The sequence below is a fragment of the Calliopsis andreniformis genome, chromosome 4 (assembly GCF_051401765.1).
Source record: "Calliopsis andreniformis isolate RMS-2024a chromosome 4, iyCalAndr_principal, whole genome shotgun sequence".
In the NCBI taxonomy this organism is placed as follows: domain Eukaryota; kingdom Metazoa; phylum Arthropoda; class Insecta; order Hymenoptera; family Andrenidae; genus Calliopsis; species Calliopsis andreniformis.
Window position 1 is genome coordinate 11,967,608 of NC_135065.1, and position 24,813 is coordinate 11,992,420.

General features: G+C 37.0%; 5 protein-coding genes across 16 annotated transcripts in view; 3 read left to right on the forward strand and 2 right to left on the reverse strand.

Moving 5' to 3' along the window:
• The first annotated feature begins 449 nt into the window (after positions 1-449).
• On the forward strand, positions 450-1,356 carry Rpb11 (DNA-directed RNA polymerase II subunit RPB11). Its single transcript, XM_076377302.1, has 4 exons — positions 450-639; positions 704-793; positions 927-1,101; positions 1,183-1,356. Exons 1-4 carry the CDS (start codon positions 587-589, stop codon positions 1,216-1,218), a joined length of 354 nt encoding a protein of 117 aa, XP_076233417.1. The 5' UTR covers positions 450-586; the 3' UTR covers positions 1,219-1,356.
• Positions 1,357-1,442: 86 nt separating this feature from the next.
• Positions 1,443-20,862, reverse strand: Clip-190 (Cytoplasmic linker protein 190). 6 transcript variants are annotated; one of them, XM_076377285.1, is made up of 22 exons: positions 20,672-20,862; positions 17,164-17,306; positions 12,901-12,969; positions 12,155-12,307; positions 11,895-12,089; positions 10,791-10,992; positions 10,038-10,257; positions 9,272-9,316; positions 8,365-8,505; positions 8,110-8,274; positions 7,642-7,662; positions 6,654-6,834; positions 5,911-6,582; positions 5,718-5,836; positions 5,345-5,657; positions 5,124-5,275; positions 3,400-5,045; positions 3,231-3,321; positions 3,129-3,159; positions 2,877-3,051; positions 2,624-2,802; positions 1,443-2,328 (listed from the first exon to the last, which is right to left on the reverse strand). In XM_076377285.1, the coding sequence occupies exons 2-22, from the start codon at positions 17,273-17,275 to the stop codon at positions 2,282-2,284; spliced, it is 4,929 nt and encodes a 1,642-aa protein (XP_076233400.1). In that variant the 5' UTR covers positions 17,276-17,306; positions 20,672-20,862; the 3' UTR covers positions 1,443-2,281. The 6 variants fall into 6 exon arrangements, with proteins under 6 accessions (XP_076233400.1, XP_076233399.1, XP_076233403.1 ...); XM_076377284.1 differs by lacking the exon at positions 20,672-20,862 and adding an exon at positions 17,929-18,083; XM_076377288.1 differs by lacking the exons at positions 12,901-12,969; positions 20,672-20,862 and adding an exon at positions 17,929-18,083.
• Positions 18,512-20,628, forward strand: Myd88 (myeloid differentiation primary response protein MyD88). Its single transcript, XM_076377300.1, has 8 exons — positions 18,512-18,739; positions 18,846-18,975; positions 19,047-19,243; positions 19,313-19,408; positions 19,477-19,604; positions 19,666-19,834; positions 19,899-20,067; positions 20,131-20,628. The coding sequence occupies exons 2-8, from the start codon at positions 18,860-18,862 to the stop codon at positions 20,525-20,527; spliced, it is 1,272 nt and encodes a 423-aa protein (XP_076233415.1). The 5' UTR covers positions 18,512-18,739; positions 18,846-18,859; the 3' UTR covers positions 20,528-20,628.
• LOC143178565 (histone H3.3 type c-like) lies at positions 20,847-21,980 on the forward strand. The gene is made up of 4 exons (XM_076377301.1): positions 20,847-21,051; positions 21,298-21,334; positions 21,428-21,594; positions 21,681-21,980. The coding sequence occupies exons 1-4, from the start codon at positions 21,026-21,028 to the stop codon at positions 21,850-21,852; spliced, it is 402 nt and encodes a 133-aa protein (XP_076233416.1). The 5' UTR covers positions 20,847-21,025; the 3' UTR covers positions 21,853-21,980.
• Positions 21,981-23,865: 1,885 nt separating this feature from the next.
• Sarm (sterile alpha and armadillo motif) overlaps positions 23,866-24,813 on the reverse strand; it is a 79,123-nt gene continuing 78,175 nt past the window's right edge. For 6 of the 7 annotated variants that reach the window (XM_076377293.1, XM_076377294.1, XM_076377295.1 and 3 more), the window contains 2 exons: positions 24,554-24,775; positions 23,866-24,003 (listed from right to left, as the gene is read on the reverse strand). In XM_076377293.1, the coding sequence (XP_076233408.1) occupies positions 24,586-24,775 (190 nt within the window). In that variant the 3' untranslated portion in view covers positions 23,866-24,003; positions 24,554-24,585. Of the gene's footprint in view, positions 24,004-24,429; positions 24,467-24,553; positions 24,776-24,813 lie in introns of all 7 variants that reach the window. The other variant, XR_013001804.1, reaches the window with a different exon arrangement.

Below are 24,813 nucleotides of genomic sequence, written 5' to 3' on the forward strand. Positions count from 1 at the left end.
CCGCTAGATGTCACCACTTGTCAATTCCCTTTTTCTCGAAGAACATTTTAAAAATTTTGGGATGATATTGCGTATTGTGGAGTATTGGGGAGTAATGTAAAATAGTCTGGAGTTCTATGGAATTGTGTGGAATTTTGTGGAATGGTGTGGAGTAGTGTAGAGTTGTGTGGAGTTGTGTGTAGTTGTGTGGAGTGCTGTGGAGTTTTGTGGAGTGGTGTGGAGTTGTGTGGAGTTGTGTAGAGTAGTGCGGATTGGTGTGGATTGGTGTGGATTGGTGTGTAGTTGTTTGGTATGGTGTGAAATAGGCTGGACTAGTGTGGAGTTGGGTGGAATAGTATGTAGGAGTGTGGAGATATGTAGAGTTACTACTCTTGGTGTAGTGCAAAGTAGTGGACCAGTGACACCGCTAGATAGTGCCACGAGTTTAGGTCGATCGATTAGTTTATTAATGTACTGCTCACCACTAGTAATCAGTAATCAACAACAGTACTGAGAAGAGAAACTCGTTGGATGAACAGACAAGTTGCTGAAGAAAAATACGTAAAAAATCTTTTACCGATCAGTTCTAAGGTGAACTTAATAGAGAATGAACGCACCTCCAACCTTTGAATCATTTCTTCTTTACGAGGGAGAGAAGAAGTATGTACTGAAAATTAACCTATAAAGTTAAACAGAAATACATGTAGTTACTGATACGTTGCAGGATAATCAAGGAGCAGGATACCAAGGTTCCCAATGCTGCAATTTTTACGGTGAACAAGGAAGACCATACACTTGGTAACATGATCCGCAAGTATGTGCACTTTTAATTACATTTGGTACAGAGCATGAAGTGTATATAATTTGTACTTACTGTGTGCAGAATGTAGAATATAGAACGTAATGATAACATGTAAATTAATAATATTGTTGTTATTATTAAATAGCCAGCTACTAAAGGATCCTCAAGTTCTATTCGCTGGATATAAAGTCCCACATCCATTGGAACATAAATTTGTCATTAGAATTCAAACAACATCAGACTATACACCACATGAAGCTTTCATGCATGCAATTACAGATCTTATAGCAGAACTTTCTTTATTTGAGGAACGTTTTAAGGTAGAAGACAAATATATTTATGTACTTATATACTTTATGTCTTATTATTACTAAATACTACTGCTTTCAAAATTCTTTTAGGAAGCTATTAAGGAGAAAAAAGAAGGCTTGGATTAGGTTGTAGTATTTCCATGTGCGTATTAAATAATTATGTAAATAAATTATTGATGTCTGTACTTTTTTCTTACACAGTGACCTGATGTATGTTAATGAATGATGATAAATGTACATATAAGTGAATAAATGGGGATGATTGACAAAGATTGTGTTTTTTTAAAACCTGTGTTGTAATATTATTAAAAGCAGAAAATTATTTAAACGAATTTAAAGAGAAATACAAAATCAGTACATTGTGAATTTATTGCTTTTAACTACAGAGTATGATAATATTTTACCAAATGTACATTCAAAGATGTACATACAGTTAATGAATGTTAACAACCCTAAGTAAGACTCAAAATTGAGAGGCAAGATGGTAGTAACTTACAGTAGTACAATTCTACTGAATCGATCTTTATACAGATTTTAAATGACAGAAGCATAATAACGCGCACGAGACGAATAAGGTAGAAAGTTACTTTTTTCAGAAAAAGTGTACTACTAATCGAATGTGTATGAATTCTTAAAAATGAGTGTAGTAAACGTTTCAATAACGCTAATGACTCGAGTACTAAGTACCTCTTCGAGTAAAGGAACTATCATTGATTTGTGTAATGTTTCTGAACACTAAAATAAATATTAAATACATGTACAATTTAGTATAAACGATTACTATGTACATAATTACATTATATTTGTGTATGTCTCGCATGATATGTGTCTAGATCTAATCACGTAAAAATAAGCTCTTTATAACTAAAATGTAAGATGCAGACTTATAACTCAGCCCGATTATTTTGTACTGTGTCACTTGTATGAAGATAAAATTAACATAACACAAAATATGTATAAACATAAGCAGACCTTTCAGCTACGGATGTAACAAGAGGAGCACAGGGTATAGATAAAATTATTGGAGCTCTTTTTAGACGGATTCGCATATCCTATGCGGGAAGACACATACAATGATAGGCATTAAATTCTTTTATATAAAAATATACTCCGCAAAATTGTAACAGGTCTTTTTGTGTCTAGGATCTTTGACAATCAGTGAAACGGGACTACGTCTCGTAATACACTGTTAAAATGTCTCGGCATCATCGCAATCTCGTGTATCGTGCCCAAACACTGTAAACAATCAAAATGCATTATACATGAAATTGGACGGAAGCAAAGAAGAGGCAGTCAAATTAGTTAATTAGTATAATAAAAAAGAATTTTAGAAAAACCGTGTGTCGTTTAATTAGTTCAAAAAATAGCATAACATGAAATAGATGTTAGTACGTATAAATAAGTTTTAATAGCTTTAGCAATTTTCTAGAGGAAAAGTTCATACGTTTATGTTTTCTTCCAGAAGAGAGAATACTATAAATTGATATAATGAGGCATACAGTCCGTATAATTTTGGAAAACGAATTCTTACTTTCACAGTTGTCACAGTAAGGTCTCTCCACTGGCACTTTTTTGGGAGATTTTGCAACTTTTTCTGTCTCTAGGAAGTCTTGAGCTTGACGAGGACAATCTTCTGTTTCGTGTAAGTCGAATCGATCACAGATATCACAGAACATACGCGGCGCAGCCATACGTTTTTCTAATGTACTTCTAAAATTAAACAATTATTATCACGTTACCGTATTATAAATACCATTTAGAGTTGTCTAAAACATATTACTCACTGAGTATAATCATCAGCTTCGTTAGCTGGCACCCCCATCTCTAGAACTTCAACTTTGCAAAGTAAAGCTTCATTTTTACGTTGCATGTCTACTATTACTGAATTCAGAAAATCTATTTGACTTTTCGCCGTTTCATGCTCTTCCTTCAATTTCAGGATATCAATATCCTTGTCGACTGAAATTAATATAGTTATCTTGTAAAATTATTAAATAAAAAATGATAAAAACTTGATGTAATATAAGAAAATTCACCTATATGTTGTTTCATGTCACCTCCAGCTGCCTGAAATACGAATAAATGATTAGTCGCTCGATTAAAATTTCGAAAATTCAAAATTCAAATCAAGAACTTACATCGTAATTATTTTTTATATTTTCACGAGTTAGTTTTAATTGATTTGAAGCTTCTGTCCATTTAGCAGTTATTTGTTTATTCTCTCTTTCTCTAAAAGAGACAAAAATGTATACAGAGTATTAGTCTCTCAAAGATGCAAAATATTCTTCGAAGTTTTTATATACTTACAGATTACTTTGAGCTTCTTTGAGTTGTGCGGATTCAGAAGATATACGATTCAGTTTCTCCGTCAAGTTCTGTATGTTCTTTTCGGTTTCTTTTTCTTTATTTTTTATAGTATTCGTCAAAATTTCGATTTTCTTTTCCTGTTCTCTAAGCAGCACTTCAAGAGATTCTTTATTTTCCAGTAGGGTTTTATTCTCCTTACCCATTTCATCTAGTTTACTTTGAATTAACTTCACTTCCTCGTTTTTATTTTCTTCGTGTACCTTCAACTTATTTATCTGGGTGCTCTCCAAGGCTTTAATTTGTTCCGACAACTTAATAATTATTGCTTCTTTACCGTTCAAGTCGTTAAGCTGTTTATCTATCACACTCTGAAGGGATAACTGTTTTTGTTCTAATTCAGAATTTTTCTGAACTACAGTTTCGAGTTCAATTTGTTTAGATTTCACTTCAGATTCCAAAGCATTTTGTAACTTCGTCACCGATTCATCTTTGGAGTTTTGCAGTTCTTTCATCATACGTTCCATATCTTGAAGTGAATTTGTCTTGACAATTAATTCTTGATTAACAGTTTCCAATTTTGATTCTAAACTTTTGATATTTTTCTCTACGGAAGTCTTTGCATCTGTGATATCACGGACTTCTTTATCTTTCTTTGAAAGTGCCTCTTGCATTTTTTTCATTTCATCCAAATTACACGTTTGCTCCTCCTTCAGGGACGCAATAATATTATCAAGCTTCAAAATTTGTGCTTTAGTTTCTTCAGACTGCTTTTCCATTTGCGTAAGAGTATCTTCTTTGACTTTAATGATTTCCGTCGCACTAACTAACTTACCTTTTAACTCTGTTAGTTCACTGGACATAGTATCCAATGAAAATGTAAGATTTTTATCTGTAGTTTCCTTACTAGTTATTAAAGCTTCGTTTGTTTTTTGTAATTCTGAATATTTATTCTGAATTTCTTGGAGAGCGGAATCTTTTTCTGATAACAGTGATTTTAACTTCGAACAATTTTCCGTTTCAGCTACTAATTTCTCTGTTAATTCTTCAATGGACCAACGATTAGCGCTTTGGTCTGCTTCTAACTTAGACTTCGCTTTGTGCAAAGTTTTCATTTCTTCTTGAGAAGTTGTTAATTCCGTTTGCAAGTCACTAATCTGTTTCTGAAGAGAGAGAATTTCTTCTTGATGTGATTTTTGTAAGGTATCACACTGCTTCTGAAAACTAAGAGTTTCGTCTTTACTAGTTTTTAATTCATTTTGAAGTTTCAACACTTCCTCGGATTTTTCATTGAGGTCAGTTTTAACGCGGTCACTTTCACCTATTACTTTTTTAAGTTCACTATTTTCTGTTTCCATCTGTTTTATTTTATCACATAATTCTATATTCACTGTTTTTTCCTTCCCTAACTGAGACTTGTTGTCTTCCAGCTCTGATTTTTGTTTCTGAATGAGTTCATTAGCTTTATTCAATTCTAACTCGGTATTATTTAATTTTCCTTCCAAGGATTTTAGCATACTTTCACTTTTGAATGCCTTATCTTTTATTTCATCAAGCTCTTTTTCTTTCATTCGCAAATCTTCATTATATTTCACTAGTTGCTCTGAAGAGTCGGCAGAAGTACTTATCAGATTCGCAATATCAGATTCCTAAAACATAAAATAAAGAATTATATGTTACGTTCTAAAGATCACAGTAACACCGTGTCTAGGAAAGTCATCACTAACCAATTTTTCTTTCTGAGCTGTTATTTGTGATATTTTATTCTCGGCGGTGGCAACTTGCTGATTTAACTTTTCTATATTGCACTCGAATGTACGAAGTTCACTTTCCAGATTTGTTTTTGTTTGTTCCGACAGTGTAAGAGCATCTTGCAGCTCTGAAACAATAATTAATATTGTTAGTTAAATGATACAAGTAACATAACTGAAGAATTTATTATTCACACCTGATGTTTTCTCTATAAGAGTTTTAATCTCCTCGTCTTTATTCGCAAGGATCGACTTCAATTCGATTATGTCTTTTTCTAGTTGACCAAGCTGTAAAGATTTTTGAGATACGTCTGCATTTACTTGCTCGATATACTTCGCCTTTTCTTCAATTTGATTCTGATAACGTTTAGACAATTCTTCTATCTCAGCCGCAGTACTGGAACGAAGTTCCGATAGTTCCTTCTCTTTTACCTTTAATTCTTCATTCAATTTTTGTAGCTGGACCGAAGAATTTGCCTCGGTAGCTATTAAAGAAGCGATATCTTGCTCCTAAATAAATAAAGCACTTAATATCAATGAAACCGCGACTTTTTAGAAGGTGATACTTACTAATTTTTGCTTTTCTTGAATTATCTTAAAACTATCTTCCGCCTTCGATTGATATTCTTGTAGTTGCTTAGAAAGAGCAATATTATTTTCTTCCACTGATTTTAACTTTGCATTCAGTTCTGTAAAATAAAATTTCACAAAACGTTAGCAATAAAATAATTTTCTGCTAAAACTCTTCCGACTATAAATATACCTTCAAGTTTCTGTAAAGCAGCGCTCAATTCTTCGTCTTTTTTCTTACTCAGTTCAGCTTGAGTAGCTAATTCGGCTATTAATTTTTCAGTTTCAGATATTTTTTGCTCGAGTTGTGTAGAAACCTCTTTGATCTTTGAATCTTTCATGTTTAATTGTTCATTAAATGATTCAGAAAGTTTATTGATTTGTTTTATATTTTCTGTTTTGAGATCCTCCAGAACAGAATTTTGTTGTTCTAACTGCTTCCTCGATTCATTTTCTAACTCTTGTGTCTTTATTTTGAGAAGATTATCTTTCTCCTCGACTATCTTTTCTACCTTAGCCGTTAGCAATTCCTTTTCATTCCTACTTTCTTCTTTAATATTCTCTATCGTCTGTCTAGTACGCTGCAATTCCTCTTTCAAAGTATTTGTACTACCTTCAAATTCCTTTTTCATATTTTCTATCAACCCGTTTTTCTCATTCAAATCCGCTGTAATTCGTTCCAATTCTGCTCGCAGATGAACTTCCGATTCTTTTTGCGTTATTTTTTCTTTTTGATTTTCATTTAGTTTTGCTTCCAATTCTTTTATTTGTGCGACACATTGTTCTACGAGTGCCGATTTCTCTTGTACCTCCTTCTCAAGACTAGTTTTCGTCTCCTCTAAACTTCTATTTTGATTCTGTAAGTCTACATTTATTGAACATTAATATAAAACGTAGAAGAAATAATGTTCATTGAATTATTTTTATGCACAGTACCTTCTAATTGATATTTTTCTTGAGCGCTAGCACTAGAAGCCTCATTACGAACGCGTGTTAATTCTTCTTCTGTTTCAAATAACTTTATGCTATCGTGTTCAAGTTGAGCGACGCGTTCTCTCTCCTCCAATAATTGTTTCTCAAGATCCTTTATCCTGTTTTCATTTACAGTATTTATCACCTAACGACAAACACACTTATTTAATACAGAGCCACTTCAATCTACGCGTACATCGACTAACATAAAGCGTGTTAAGGTATATGTGTACTGTGTTACTGATTTTGTTAATTAATATACACGATATTTTATGGAGAAAGCATATATGCAATAAAATAAAGAGATTATTTCAACAAATGCAAAACATATTATTTTTTTCTGCAGTATAACAATATTAAACAAGAAAACAAATTCAACATATGCTAAACCAAATTTACAATAAATAAATAAATAAATAAATTATATATGTGTACAAATAAATTGCATTACTTAATTGATCAAACCTTCTTAGGCATAATAATTATTACGTATTAACAATTGATTCGTACGTAAAGCATAGATTGAGCGTGAAAGGAAAGCAGTACTGCGAATCTAATTGCAATTATTTTGCAGTGCATCGCAAAGCATATTAATCCCGCATCTTCTCAATGTACTTCATAGCGCAACAAGCTAAATCTATTCATCGTATGATACGCTTTTAACTTTTATTTTTCTTAATGCTGTGGGTCTTCTTGCAAAATGTTTTTGTAATATAGATATAAGTTGAATACTACCCTAATTTGGACTACAACGCTTAATGTTAATGCGAAGGTAAAAAGAATAATTAGTCGCGAAAGCGTTGAAGAGGGCATTGCGACGTCACATAGCTTTTCGGCATAATTGTGATGAAATGATAAACGACATGACTATAGTGACGATAAGAGAAGCGGTGCAGAAAAACAGCATCATCAACCCCTCTTCTGTCCCAAATGGCTGGCATTGGATACTCACGCATTGCTCAGTTCTCTCTTTCTGAAAATAAACGACAAGTTTTTCGTGTTAGCCCACAGCCTGAACACTAATACTTTGTGTACCTTAAGAAATGCTGAATTATTGTCTATTGCATAAGACACAAGTGAAGCTTATCTATGACTCTTTTAGAAAATTTCTAATTGCATGTAGCCCTTTTACCCACCACCATTTATTGTGAGCAAGCTTCTAAAACAGCTTCTACAATTCGCTAATTTTAACTGACATTAAAATAAAAATGACGAAACACAAAATTTGCTTAAAAAAAGTGAAACGACAACAAAAAAGTATTAAACACAGATATAAATCTTGTTTATTTCACCTTATGTTTTTCCAGATACTTGATATGATTTTAAGAATTATTAAATATCACTTTAGAATTTTTCCTGTGAACTTTTTAATGTATATTCTTTATACCTGAAATATAAATTATATAGTTAAGATGTATACCTGAATATCATCCTTATTGACAGACTCTTCTTCAAAGCGAAATAGTAGATCTTCACATTTCCTTTTCTCCTCCTCCAATTGCACAGCCAATGCATTCTTTTCTTCCTGTAATTTCGTGAGTGCAATCTCTGCCTCTGTGACTGTTTTTTGCATTTTTTCGCGGTACTGAAAAAGATTATTTTATCGAGAATGTGGCGTATTTATCAAGTACACTGTTTAACACTATTGCCAAGAAATCTATTTCGTTATTAATACCTCTTCATATTCTTGTTTAATTGACAAAATAGACTGTTCTGCCTGATCTGCTTGATTTGCTGCTTTTGTAACACGTTCACGTTCTAAATCTCTTTCTCTTCTAAGAATCTCTATTTCTTGCTGTTTCTCCTTTAGACTTTCCTAAAATGATGGAGACGTGTGTAAGAAGACTGATGATAAATTTCTGTACTAGATCTTACTAAAGGAATAATGTACACAAGGAATTTTTACATATGAAAATTAGGCGAGTAGAACACGTTTATCAAAATGTGTTTCGTCTGTCTGATTTTAACTGATTCCTTCTACGTTTAGATATTTATATTGTGCGGGAAAGTAGTCTAAATATATATAAGGAAAATATATTAAGTTCTAATATACATTGCAACTACATCATAGCTCTTAAGTCAGCAACAAATTCAATATTTTATTTTTAACAAAGATAACTAATAATATCTACAAGCATACAAAGCAAGTGAATTAAGTTGAGAATTCATTGTACTACAATATGGCAATTAAATAAAGTGACTTTTCATTTTTTTAAAGTGAAGGCATTAAGTTCAAATATCCATCTAGATGGGAACTGGACCTTAAGGAGATTGTGAAGGATAGTGGGAGGATTTTATTAACATCATGTACAAGTATCTGAATATTTTCCTAAACTACTTATTAGCTATGGTACAGCTAAGAATTACATACTAACAGACAAAGTAGCAATATCTACTATGACTAAATAGTAGAAGAATGAGAATTACAATTGCAGATGCATTTAATAAATCTTATCTACTAAATTATAGAGATTAGGCAATAAATGATCACAACACAGTTGTTAATCTATTTCTACATCATACTCTAAATAAAGAATGCTTTGCCAATAATGCTATAAATAAATGTTAGATCATGGTCTCACCTGCAAGGTAATTCGTGCAGGTATCGGTGTGCGCATACCCGTCCTCTGGAATTTTGGATGCAACAAAAAAAATATATCATGCAAACTGAACAATCACACACTTAAGCCGCAACTTTCTTTTGTACTCTTACTTACTTCTAACAAATAAATATTTCAGAGCATTAAAAAAATATAATGATTCTATAAATTCCGAGTATTAACAAAAGAATACTGTTCACAATTCTCGAAGCATTTAACAGGATATATTAACGTCACAGTGAATAACAAAGCCAACATTTTCAACAATCACGAATACTGAACTATTCCTTGAGTTTCAAATCGAATTTCCTAAGCCCTGATTATCGATTCGACTCCACTACTAGGCAAGATCAACTACAACAAGTATAACGACAAATTAAACACATGTATGTATATCAAACTAATATCACTAGCTGTAATTAAGTTAACAATCTTACTCACAAACGCGTTTCGACGCAGGCTGTTGAAAAAAACAAGTCTCTTTGCATAACTTACAAGAAACGCGTTTGCATGCAACAAACCACACTGCTCAGAACAATTAGGAAACTACCTGTTCCAGTAATCTTGAGACCTGATCATCTAATTAACAATATCATAGCATGTTTCAGTGAAAATGTATTAAAAACACAGTGATTTTCTAATTTTACTCTAAGCAGTGCAGAAAACCAACTGAGGCAGTCACGGATCTCAGAGGCTGAAAGATGCAAGCTGCAGGCCATCCTCTCTACTCTGGCACCATGAATCTTACCCTCGCTGTACTAATACCAGCCCTGGCAGTTGTGCTCGCTGTGCTGGCGATGCTCGACAGCGAAACGAGCGATTCTCTGGAGCTAGCCTTCTTCAGGGACGAGTTCAACGCAGCGCCAGTTGGTTTGTGCACCATGCAGATTGTCCTTTTGCTGGATGGCGATCGGCTGACCTTGTGTGCAGGTGCGAACAGGCCGTATTTAGGCCGACACTCGAAGTACCTGAATCAATGCTAAAGCAATTAGCGGGCGACGTGAACGAGAGCTTACCTACGAGTGACTGGGAAATCTGATACAAGGAATTCGGTGTTCTAGACTCGAATATGGAAGGTGGACTGTCTTTAAGAGGGTGTACCACCTGGCCAGTTTCAGAAAATAGGAAACTTTCTCTTGCCACTTTGTTAGGCTTTATACGTGTAGAATATGTTAATAGTATTGTGTCACTCCAATTAGCAAGTTTGAGTAACAGTACCTGCACAAAAATAGAATTAAAATGTTACTTAATGAGACTCCAAAAAGTCAGGATACTTTACTCGGTAATTATCATAGGACAAAAGCTTAAGTTTACCTATTTTTCTGGACCTCCAAGGTAGTGCACCCCCTTAAGCTGTTTTAATTAAGATTTCTAGATACTCTCTAGACAGTTCCACTAGATCACCTTCCCTATGCCAAATGCATTATCTTTCCAAGTTCTGCAGAGTTCTACACCCACACTTTCTACAGTTTCCCTAGATTTCTTAAAGATGGATGCAGACCTCTTATCAGCAACAGAGCCATCGTTCTTCCCAAGGGGTTCGTCGAGCTCCACGCCGCACCATTCGCCAGGTGCGAACTCCGTGGTGCCCAGGTACCTGAGAACACCCGTTTTGCTGCCCTGGCTCGAGGACACTATTACCCTGTCGCCTATCGTGAGGCCCCTCTGTGACACCGTGGACGACAGACTCGTCGTGGATGCGTCTGCGTTACGAGTTACACGTTTTACCACCGATATCTGGTGTCTACAGATTTTAGAACAGAAAATATCCGCTGTTCTAGGTCACCTCCCTTCCTTCGAACCTTTCGTCCTTGTTCAGGCTCCCACTTTGGGAGACGAAGGATACATGCAAGTAGATCTGTACTCGCTTCATCTCCCAGGCGCAACAGGTAGAACAAAGGTAAATGGAGTGGTGGGGGGTAGGCTCAGTGACCTTGAACGGCCAATATCTTCTGCACTGAGCTTAGCGCATGCAAGGAACGCAGAGGTGAACAGTATGATCTAATCCTACGTATGTTCTACGGCTGAGGTTTTCACTTTATTATTGCACATTATAGTTTATTCGCCAAGGGGGACATAATTTCAGAAAGGAATACGACTGCATAAATAATGGGACATGGGTCTCAGATACAGTGGCATGCGAGGAATGGTCTCTTCGAATCTACGGATTGCAAACTATCCTAGCGTGACTGCTAATAAATAAAACACAGCGTGCTACGTGTTAGACAAATATGAATATCATTACAATATTGATTTCACATGTGATCTAAGGTATTCTACGTGGCGTGCGATTAATGGTGATCGACATTGGAGGTCTGGATCCGTAGAATTTCGTAGCTCGCGCCAAGAGGGTCTTCGAAGTGCGCCTAGGCTCTAGAGCAGCGCTATCCACAATCCACGAAGGCTTTTATAGCACTGTGTGAATTTTCCCTAACGTTGGAAAGGAGAGTGAGAGGACTTTTCTAGGGCGCTGCTCTAGGGGAGCCACAGAATTCTCGGAGCCAGATGAACACAGAGGGAGGACGGACTTCTTTTTATTGCACACAGAGAGGGCTTATTAAAGCAGACTACGGACGAGGACTGTATCTCTTGCAGCGATCCTTACTCAATGAAGGCGACATGGATTTCCCGAGGCTTCCTCTGACGGTGTCAGGCGGCGTCGTCGGCGTCCTCTGCGTCGGCGACGTCACTGAGACGTCGGTCAGCGGTTCCCTGGTGAGCCTGGTCAAACGAGAGAAGATCCCTCGTTTCGGCTCGCACTGAAAGTAGCGACACCCGGCCACCGATCCGTCATTCTTCCCTGAAGTTCATCGTAATCGTTCAATGGTTTTGCTCCACGAGGACGTCGAATGCTTAGCGTCTTACCGATCGGTTCATCCAGCACCACCCCAGCCCAGTCTCCTGGGGCGAACTGAGTCTCCCCGATGTAGGCAATCGCGCCAGGTTTCGTACCGCCGACCCATACTCGGTCTCCTATTATAAAGCTGTCGGTGTCCTCTGTCAGGACCACGCTAGTATCTGTCCAGCAGCGAACCACAAACACGTTTAATAGGCCTGCATTCTGGTTTCTCAATTGGGGCAATCGTGAGGGTACACGAGGGTGTTCTCTTTTTCGTTCAGAAAAGGAGGAGAACTTTACAAAATATTCTGATTTTATGTGTCTTATGACTCTCTGGTATCACTGATGGAAAATTGGAACGAAAAGTAGAGACTCCAATTTTAGAATTTGTGAAAAAAACCAAGGTACTTTAATGAGTGAAATACAAGATTATTGTTCTATAAGTTTGGGACAATATTTTTGTGTTTCAGTCATTAGAATAGGTACCTTCATTTTTGTAGGGTTTATAAAATTGGAGGCATTACCTTCTATTCAGCCCTCCTAGTACAGAACTTAATAGGATTTCGTTGACTAGAAATTAATTATCTCGATGTCATTATTAGATTCTTCTCTAAGCAAGTACATTCTCAAGACCATGCTGGGGATAAGCTTACAGACATCTCCTTAAAGCTAGAAATTACACAGGGACAGCTTTCACAAGACAATTCACAGGGAGGACGATGCAATTTTGGTGACTACAAAAAGGGGGACAAGTAGACAATGAAGCACCTACCTGATCCTCTGCGCAGGCCAGCCTCGCTTAATCGACGGCCGTGCGTTTCCCAGAGATGATCCATCTGGTCTGCGATCATGCAAAACAATGCATAACATTCCAAACACAAACATGCTTCCTGGAGACAAGCTCTCGCGAGTTGAACGGGTTACAAATCACGATAAACATCAACAATAAATGTTGCACAACTGAATGGTAACTGAAGATTTACGTTATGGAACGAAGTCACGCACCATAAAAAATAATAGTACATTTTTCGAGCGGGGCTTGGTTTCTTAATTGTTAAAAGGCATATCGGTGACACAGGAAGTTAATTTCATTCGGCTGAGATTCTTAGACGGTTAGTTATGTAAAAGAGCAATTAAGAGGGTGTGTTCGCGCGAGTATTGATTAGTTTCATTGACTATAGTTGATACGAGATCAACTGAATGACCAAGGTCACTTCCTCCACTGTGGACCAATAGATATAGAATAAATCTCAAAAGTAGTATAAGAGAATGAAGATAGTAGATGGTGGAAGTAACCCTAGTCAACTAATTATCTACTGATATTGATTATAATAGTCTAAAAAATTCTAGAAGTTCATCAAGTATAGATCCAATTCCATTTATCATTCTCTTCTAATCGACTGACCACATGCGATAAGACTGACACCCAAAAGAACACGAAAACCCAATCTCCAAGCAAACGCGAAAGATATCGCGGTTGTCTCGACATTAATTCAATTAGAACGCAAACCGAGCGTATTATCTCGTCGCCTGTAGCCTGCTCCGATAAAAAAACGACGGAAAAATATCGCGAATCGCGTTGTAATTAATTATGCATGAGAAACTGTGGGCGCGCCGATGGTAGTAGGTCGTTCCTGTGGGCGGCAGGCTCTGTTCGATCAGATCGATCTTTGATTAGAACGCGACAATCACGTACACGCGATTTCCACGATAAACGGATTAAAGAAAGCCTTACTTCGAGTCATATCCTCCAAGACAATAACTGGACCACTCGCAAAGGATGCAACTGTACTTCTGATTCGCCAAACCGAATTTAGAACGAGTCATTAGCCTCGCAGCAGATCTAATTCTCGATCATGAGTCATGGGAAAGAAGTTCAAGAGCGCAACTTTCGATTCAGGTGAACAGAACTAGGCTCGCTTAAACGCTGACAATCGTGGGGCAAAGGTAAACTCGTCTTCGAAGCTTAAGAACCACAGGATTCCAGATCGAAGAGATCTGAAATCTAGGAAGAATCGTGTCAATGTTTGCATAGTGTTAAACACCTTGACCAGCCGTAACGCGATCTCTCGTAAAAGTCATACAATCCAGTCTGCTACTTCAGCCTGACGAATGTGGATGTTTCATATGTAAACAAGGTTAATGATAGTAGCCTATTCGATTACTACTATGCTTGTCAGGTAGCAATTTGTTCCTGGAATCCAATCTAATGAACGCTAGGTAATTCCATCTCCTAGATCTCAGACAGAGAATCGATTTTCAATCGAGCTCAATGGCATCTCAATGGCGGTGTGTCAAAAGAAGTTATTTAAGTGATCCTTCAGAGTGAATGAGAATGAAGAACACTTAATTCTTGATTCGATTATGGAATGACCCTTGATCCAGCGCGTTACATCAGCTGGCGCCAGTCACCGTTAAATGAAATTCATCGGCCAGTGAAACTGGCTGCTAAATATCCGAGGAGCCAAAAAAGAGCAATACCTCCCTTCCCCATTTCTCATAAGCCGTTTATCTCTCCATATTTAGCTACGTCACGGTGTTACTGGACACCATGAAGCCGATTACGTCAGAAGAAAAGGCCGTCACCTTAAACAAACGTGATCCACGATGGAATGCTAATGAGGGCCGTGATAAAGAGCTCGTAAACACTTGAATGATCTCGCATACTTGGAGCTATGAGCAACAACAACTTCGGAAAGAAATCCTATGAATGCTGAGCCAGATTTTCTGACTGTGTTCAAACAAAATAAAAGTGGGTCAATCTTGGACTTAACCCTCCGTGGATTAAAAATAAAAATTCGGAAGAAACTGAGAAAAAAATCAGAATTCACTGTAAATAAAATGAACCCAGGGTTAGGAACTGTACAAGGTATTGTAAGAGTTTCTGAGAGGATACTCTAAACGTGAAGAGTGATCTCAAGAATCTCAATCATTTGTAGCAACTCTTTTAAAGACCTCAGCTGTTTATTAATTCCTGCAGATATTTACAATTGTGAATTACAAATAAGATCGAGATGAAGTCACTTACTAACATTCTACTTTACACATTCCAAAGATCAGTTTATTTCCAGAGTACATACTCGTTAGCCACCTGTTCAGGAGCCGACTCCATGTTTGATCGAACATCCCCGCTTGAAATAGAGATTCAGGGTACCAGAGCAACACCACAGGGCATCAACAAACACCCGAAGGCCACGGCATACACCTCTGTACTAACACCAGCGAACCCAAGGGACAGCGAGCGGGCATAGCAACCTTTTCTTTTTTTCCCAGAGTAGAAGGGTCTCTGTCAGACAGCGACTGCGAATATCGAGTATCAGGGAACGTATCCATTTCCCTGTCAAGTCGAAAATTGACATTGTCGCCTTGAGCTTTCCTATCGCATTGCGAAACCCGAGACCAGCGCTGGCCGATACGCAAGTATCGGCGCTAGCGCAGCGGCTGGCCGAGGGCCGTGGAAAGCCCTGCCCCGAAAAGGGAAGCGCTGGCACGTGGGAGGAAAGACGAAACGCGGCTGGAAATCGAACGTACAATAAACACACGCGGATTGCATAACACCGCGTGCGTCATGCGATGACTGCACCGACGAAGCGAAGACCACTGCACCGGGGTCCCTTCCTCTGGTCGGCGGGGAAGGCGCACATAGGATGAACCAATAAGGCAAGATAGGTGCCCTCGATACGAGGAGCAAGCTTTGTATGCCCGCGACGCGGCGGGACGCGTTTGTCTCCACGCGAGCGCTGCGATGAATAATTGAGACGGATCTGGAGGGATTAAGCGGAGGATGATCTTCTAGATTAGGCGACCGTTCGAGGAGACGTCGATGATTTCAGAGTTAATTAGCTCCACTCGGTATAATGAGACGACTCTGCGAATAGAGGTGTTTCATCGAGGTGCTTGAAGATGGAGTAGGCAAATGCTTGGTGAAGATGGTTTGGAAGAATCAGAGACCTTAGGTACAGTTGGAATAGACGAATCTGGTTCTTAGAGAGGATTATAGTGAATGCTTGATGACTTGCAGTAGCAGAACCACTTCTGCAGATGAGTTTTTGAAGAGGAATGATCTTTAAAAGCGTTAGAAGACTCTCTGCAACTTTGTTGCCAAGAGAAGAGAATGACAAGCCTCCTGCAATGAACAATACATCCATTAAAATGAGGGAAGGAAAGTCTGAATCCAAGTGTTGAAAGAATCCTTCCAATCAAGAAACTTAATTTCTCCAAATGTTGAGACAAGCTCTTACCAAAGAACAAACATAACAATGCTTGACAAAGCGATTAAAATTCTCCATAATGTTAGTAACAAGTTACCACGAGCACCAGTATCAGCGGAACTCACTGCCACGGAATCTATTGAAAGAAGTAAAGCGTTCACGATGATCCGATAAAATCGTTTCGATATTTGTTAGTGAGAAGCCGTTGTATTTACCAGATCGCTCGGACGAGATGTGTTGCGGTGAGAGGTGGAAGAACGACTCGCGAGAAGTTCGCGTGCTCGTGCTTCTAAGAACATTCGTTCACGCTCGTCCCAGGCTTTGGTGGGCGTACTCGTTCACACGGCGTGGGGAATTAACGAGTAGCATTAAGCTTCGATCGAATGCAACCCTTTCGTCTAGATCATGCCTCTGATCATAAGACGGTTGCCGGCAGTGTCGAATTGTATTAAGCGCTTATTCACGCGAATATTCATTAAAATACTTTTTAAATATTGCACATAGAGTAAGACACTGTCCTAACATTTTGCATACTCCTAAATGTATACTGAACTATTCTTTATAGTCCTGATAATTTGAAATACATTTTAAGTGATTAAATATTAGTATCTTGATACCACGACATCAGCTTATCAATATGATAAGATTTACCTAGTGTGTTTTCAATACAATATTCCTTAAAAAATTATCAAAATGCATTCTGTTGCACCAGTAGAATAAAAGATACATTGAACAATTGAATTGAAAATGGCAATGACAAATTATATTCCTTGCACAGCATGCACAGAAGATTAAATGTAATTTGTGAATTGTTGAAAACTCACTCATCTGTGGCCTTGGTGGTGAGGGAGGAACTGCTGGTCTTGGAGGTAGATTGCTGCATGGTCGACCAATTTTTGAAGGAGGTCTCAATCCTGATGGCTTTGGCTCTGCCATCTTCTATACACTCACTTAATGTTATGTAACCCTGAAACACAAAAATAACTGATTTTAGTAAGATCAGGATAAAAATGAAGAAAATAATACAAAATATTGGTTAAAATGTTTGAATAATGAAATAAGATGAAGAGTTATCATGTTGCACAAAAATATGCACTGCAAAAACTGCTTTACAAAGGAGAGAGTTCACTGTTACTTACAATGTTAATAGTCACGATTAATATCAACGAAACAATATGAGAATTTAATTCCACCAAAAATTGAACCCTCGTTTTACGTCATAATTACATAATTTTGCGCCAGTATGCGGCATCTCAAAATTCAGAGTACTGTCAATACCGAGTTCGAATTCACGCTTCAAACACGCTATCGAAAAATCGTTACACGATTGAATCGAAACTGAAACTCGAATTGTCGCACTACGCATTTCGTTACTACGTACAATAAAAAAAGGACTCTCTATTGACATTCGTTAACAGCCACGGAAATAAATTCCACTTTTTTCTGTTTGCACAGGTAAGACTCCTCGGTCAATGAATTTCAGTTGAAGGCAGATATTCTGACGTTAAAAAAAATGTCACACGGAAGAGAGGTTAACCTCTTCGCAACTAAAGCATGCCATTCGAAAAAGAGTCTATGCGCATTCTTACCTTAATTAAACGTGATGCGATGTTTTCGAGTGTAATCAATGAACATAATTCACAGGCAACAATTAGAACATCGTTGTTTCTACAAATGATCTCCGCCAACTATTTCGACAAATTTGCACGGCGGTTAACGGAAAAGTGACAATTCCTGGCGCCAGTGGCGCCGTCACGGTCTACTTGCGAATCAATTCATAATTTTCCGTTGACTTTACCCTCGTTTCCCCATTCCGAGGAACGATTATTCGATCGAGGCGCTTATTTCCTACGTTTTTTTTTAAATATCTCCTGAATATTTTTAATATTTAATTTAGCATAACCTATAATCTTTGACTGTGATTTACAATTATCCTTATATGTCTGTACGAACTTATTCCCATAGAAAAAAATGTTTTCATAACAATTATTTCCTTTGTATGAACCATGAATGGGGCCTGCTTCTTAAATACTGTCTACTAAAGTTCACCTTACCCTCAATATTTATGTAATTGTTTTGCTTTGATATACTTACACAATGTATGTAGAGAAATCTGAAGTGTTTGTAGAACTCTCTATTTCGTTAAACGTCACGCTTTGATTGGTCATTGGATCGTCGCGTTTCGTTGATTCTGAGAAATTGTTTCGAAGGACTCGTGTGAGCAATATTCTTATTTAAGGGCAAGTTAGTTGAAACAGAAACTGAAAAATGATGTTGAACAACGTGAGGAATAATCGCTGGGAACATTTTACATATGTATAGTTTACATATGAAAGATCATCGAATAAAAACGCAAATAGTGATACAATAATCAATGATGATCTCATGTTAAAAGAGCAAGTAATTGTTAAACGTGTATTTACACTTATCTCATGAACTGAATTTAATACAACTCTACAAATTAATTATTAAAGCAATTACACTGATTTAAATTTTCTGATGTTAGGTTAAGTTAGAAACATGATAGTTGATCTGTCAGCAGTGCCACTTGTTGCTTTGTCCGTCGAATCTAAACAGACTATTTCGACGTTGCTAAATCCACCGAAAGTTATTCCGTCCGAAAATGGCTTGCCAAGGTAATTGGCATAGTATATTTGTGTACTCTTTCATGTTTTGCAAATATATTAATGCTTGCACCAATGTTTAGGGATTGGCGGGGACTTGCACACATATCAAACTTAGGAGGAGAAATGATGCCACTGTTGACATCACATTCAGATCCATCCACATATATTTTAACAGCCTGGGAGCAAAAGGAAAGAAATATTACAATTAAAGACTTTCAAGCAGCACTAGAAGAACTTGACAGATGGGATATTTTAGATGATACTTTGGAACTTTTTGGTGTGTAATTGAAGTCTGTGTTTTTCATTCAAAATAACTTGCATTTAATCATTTTTGTATTTTATGCAGAAAAGGATGCTGAAAAATATTTAGAGCAGCTGCAAAAATCTCAGACATCAGCTGAAGTCATAGCTAATGAAGTTGATGAGAAAGTTCTCACTGTTGGTAAGAGATACATGAAATACTATGTTATATTATTTGACAATTATTATTATATTTGTATTTTTTATTAGATGATCTCCATAGACTAAGGCAAGGACTAGAAAATCAATATTATGATGCTTTTTTGTTGTATGCTGATGAAGATATTAACTTTGCAACAGAAATGGTGGATAGATTAGAAAATCAGTACAACTTAAAGGTAAAAGGATAGGATTGGTACATTATCAAAGCAAACAAAATATTAAATTTTATTTTTTTAGCTTTGCTTAAAAGATAGAGACTTGATTGGTGGAGTTACATTTGAACATGAAGCTGTAATGACGCTGATCTCAGAAAGGTGTAACAGATTAATTGTGATAGTGTCATCCAATTTTCTTAAAAGTCCAGCAAATAAATTCTTTTTAAACTATGCACAAGCACTAGGCATTGGTATGTTTCATAATGGAATTTCTATACTCACAGTATCACATTGTAATAGCTATTTTAATTACAGATAAACGTCAAAGGAAAGTTATACCATGCTTGTATGAAAAATGTCAATTACCACCACAGTTGAATTACATGTTCATATTAGATTATAATAGAGTGGGCTTGTATGATTTCTGGGGAAAATTGCGCGACTCTGTGCAAACTCCAAGTAAAGCAATCAGTAATAAAAACAGGTAAATATATTATAAAATATGTTTCTGTAATCAACAAACCTGATGAAAATTTTAACCTTGTAGTATGACGTCGGAAAAGCAACATACGTTACTTTCCAAGAAAGAAAATTGCTGCACCAATGCAACAAAAGATCCCGAAAAAGAAGACAAATACTTAGAACCTTCACAACTCCAGAGGATCGAAATAAAAGATGACGAAGAGAAATTAAAAACAGACGAAACCGTACAAAGTAATAAAAGACACAATTTCCTGCACTGGACGAAAAAGAAGTGGGCCCGAAAACCCGAAAGCGATAAGAAGGAATATGTACCAATCACAGAAACAGTGAGTTTGCCATCACTTGTGGGCTTGGATGCATTGAACACATCAACGAATTCTGTGGAGAAAAAACCAAAAGCAAAATTTATAAATAAATACATGAAGAAAGTGCAATTGAAAAAAGTACTTGTGAAGTCATGATAGACTGTCACCCTAGTCTATGTAATTATATGCAATACAATGTATAAAAACTAAAGTGCCTGTATTATATTTTGATGACAATAAATTGTTATTCTTTTTCGAAATAATGTATTGAAATATTATTGTTAACTGTTGAGTACATACCACTTGTTGCATGTTCACACGTGTAGATTCCCTTCTTTCTGTGTTGCAAGCTTGATTTGAAATTCTATTGGCTACCTATTCCAATACTCATAGAATTCTGATCGGAATAGGCTTCGTGCACGAATATATAAATGAGAAAAGCATTACAGATGGCGCGGAAGTACCAAATCAACAGGCTACAACAATTCGCGCCACGTTTTTCATATTGAGGCGCCATAAACTGAATTTATGTTTAAGTGTGCTTTATTTTCGTTTTATAACTTATATTTTTATTGAAATAACGTCAGAAAGGACAAATATATCGAACAGTGTTTAAAATATTAATGTGTGTAATGTAACTTAAACGCATTAAAAATGGTTCGTCCAAAGGATGCTAGAAGGTTAGTAAACAGTCATTTTCGTGATACTGAAGTTGATACTTAAGTGGCACTGAATATGTTAATGTGTTTAAGTTAATAACACTGTGCAGAACTGGAAAGAGGTCTCACTGAAGAAATGCAGGTCTGATTGCTGTCTCGTGTGACACTTTCCAGCTCTGTACAGTATGTACTGTCTACGAAAAATGACATTCTGAAACTAATTGAAATAGTTTCCAGTGATGTGAAAATGTAGTGTTCTCATTTTAGATCGCGTATTAGTCCAACTCGTAGTGAAGCATCAACCGTGAGTACAATTTCAAAATATTCTGTTATATTCCTTTTCTACATTTTTGCTTTTGCTATTATTATTAATGCTGGTTATTAAAATTTGTTGTAGACTCATACACTAGTGGATAGAAACAAAAACAAGCTTAGGAAGAAACGTGTTTTTCAAGAAATTCGATATCTTAGAAAATCTGTAAAGTTACTTATACCAAAACTTCCCTTTGCCCGCTTAGTGAGAGACATTATTCTAGACCACTTTCCAGCACTGCATATTACGAGGTAAAAGTCTAATTTTATCAGAATTTTGAAAATTAATTGAATATTTTATGCGATTTCTGAACTATGTTTCTTTAACTTTGATCTAGAATTCAGGCACTTGCACTTGAAGCTCTTCAAGAGGCAACTGAAGCATATTTAGTTCAGTTCTTTGAAGATTGTATATTATTGGCAGAGCACGCAAACCGTGTAACTCTGAAAGTACATGATATATATTTATTACGACGAATTAGAGGCAGAGATGACATCATAAACAAATAATGTTTAGAGAAATAATTGTAGCTTGTTTTTTCTTAGTATTACAGTATTATTTGTATATTTCATAGACTATGTCTTACTTTGTAATTGTATTTATGTTTATAAAATGTTGTACATTTGATCATGCAATATTAAATATGAAATGTTAAGATGAAAATTCCTGGTGAGTCTTTCATTAGTGACTAACTAGGCTAGTAATGTTTTATTAAATAAAATTTATTTTGTGGAAAACATTCAAACTTCCGATAAAATTCTTACTTTTACTTTACGAAACTTTGGTAAAATATACATTTCCGCGATTCATAAGGCAGGATCCTTAAAATAGTACATATCGAAGCTTCGTAGGATTCACTTTGTATCGATTTGTTCGAACTTGCTATGTACGTAACGAGAATAGCGTCAGTTAAAAGTGGTACTAGTATAAACGATTATTAAACGATACAGAGTAGCGTAACTAAACGTTACGTTAAAAATTTCTGTTATTTTTCATAAATGGGTTAGCTGCCTTCACTTACGACGTACCATTGCAAGTGGAACACGCTTTACATTCGGCATACTCTAAAAAAACCGACTAAAAAATAGTATTACAAATAACAATACTACCTACCGATGCGTTTACATATCTATGATACAATTCGATAAGGAAATATAAAAGCCGCCTGAAAAAAAGCAGGCTACTCTCTCAAATACCTGTCTATAATCGTACAAGAGATTTTCGTATTTCCTGATCGTCAAAAACTTTTAGAAGACACTTTATAATAGGCACAACATTAGCATTACACTTTCATGCTGCCTGTCATTGTACAAAAAGTCTACCGTGGCGATTCTTCGTTTTTTTAGTTGCTGTACATTCTCCAAACGTCGCGAATACTCGCGCATAAAATGACGTTCCGAAAGTTCATGTTACCCATTTGAACACCTCAAATATTTACATAAAAAATAAAAAGGAATCGATCATACTAAAGAAACAAATACTGTTTCATCGAGGCAAGCTTGGTCACCCCGAAAACGAAATAAAAATGTTAAACCTCAAGGTGCAAAAAAGAATGTACGACGCTTGGCTGTAACGCACCTGGAATCACATAGTCTCGATTACATAATATCGACGTCGCTACAATTAACATTGTACAATTAAATAACAAGTCTTTATATCACCGTAACCAGGAAGTCACCGATCACTTCCTCATGAAAGACCGCACCTTGTTCACGCATTTGTCCATAAAGTTTTTCTTTCTTTTCGGCTCGGCTCCCGTGGGCAGCGAGAGCAGCGACCCCTGTTCTTTCATCTTGGGCTTGTACTCGTTCGACGAGAGACTCTCATCGGAATCTAACCCCGCTCCACAGCTCTTGGCTTTGAGCAGTGTCAACTTGTCGTTTCCCGTCGCTACTAATCGTTCCTTTAATTTTACGTTACTATCACAAGGATCGACGTCCTCCGAGCTTGTCTGAGAATTCTCCTTTTCATTCTTTGCATTCACGTTCACACTCAACAATTGTTCATCCACGCTCACGAATCGACTTGGTTTCGACGGCTGCGCGTGTAGACCTTCTTCCCTATCGCTGGACGTCTCAGAAACAGAAGACCTTCGCATTTCTTCTCGCTGTGGAACCGACTCCAATTTAGCTTCTACCGCGGATATCTTCATTCGTTGTCTAGGAACTGGCGTTGGACTTTGATTTTCCTTCGAGTTTGACTCTGGACTGCTTACTTGGCTAGGAATTTCAGAACAAATTTCACCGATCGCGTCTTCTGCTTTGCTCCCTGTATCTTCCAGCTCTATATTTCGCGTTTTCTCCTCAGAAAGCCTATATAGAACTTCTAAGGAATCCGCAGGCTTATCTTTATTTTCGCCTGGTTTAGGCGACTCTTCAGTCTTCATTTCTGACACTATTCCATCTTCGTCCAGCAAACCATCCAAGCTTCTGGACCTCGGCCTCGGTTGTGGTTCTGGTTTCCTAATCGGCGAGACAGATTTCTTCTCCTCTTGATCCAACAGTTCCAACGAGCGAGACCTCGTGGATGGTGAAGGAGGGTGACGTGGAGGTCTTCGTGGTACTGGACTTCCTCCAGGTTGTATATGAGTGAACTTCAATCGCGGAGACGTGGGTGGGAGACCCATTAACCAACGGGACGGACTTGACGACTTTCTAAGCCTACAATAGAAACGAAACAAACACTGATTTAAGTGGAGATAGCATCGATGAACCGCTGGAACTATATTTATGCACATTGAGCAAGCATGCAACCCTTCTTCCCAATTATAAAGGTCCAAAACAGAAGGAGCACACTTAGGAAACTTAGGAAACGTCATAAGACTAACATATATCATGCTTATATTCTAAGCTATGTAAACAGAAAAAAAATTCTGATTGGATTAATGTATGGTAAGACCTCTTTAGCTGTCTGTGAATAGTACTCAAAAACAAACATTCTTGTAATAGTTCTATAAAAAAAATGACTCGTTGAGGTCACACCATACAATAACAACAACAACAAATAAGCAGAACATGGATTCGAGAAGACATTGACTGGAGTTGACATCTATAAACATCGATATGTAATTGATTTCGCGAACTAACCTAGTCGTGATTGTCTTATCGCAATTGTTAATCCTGGCTGTATGAAAACAAAAATATTATATTAAATCTTACATCCTAAAAGTTAGTGATGCAATAATAAATGTGAATTGAAAACAATAGTTACCTGCTCGGTATGGCTGTGGGCGGGCCCTCTAGTCAATCTCGCCCCCCTGTCGAATCTTTGTCACTGCCCCTGCTTTCATTACTGTGCATACGTTGATAACTCGGTGGCTGTCGAATATTCGTGTTGCCTGGTGTATTTGGTTGTGTCACGTCTTTGGGTGCAATGGTCCTTGGAATACCTCCAGACATATCTGCTCTGACTGGTATCTCGCCTCGCATAAACCTGTAAATTTAATGATACATGATTAATATTTTCAAAAG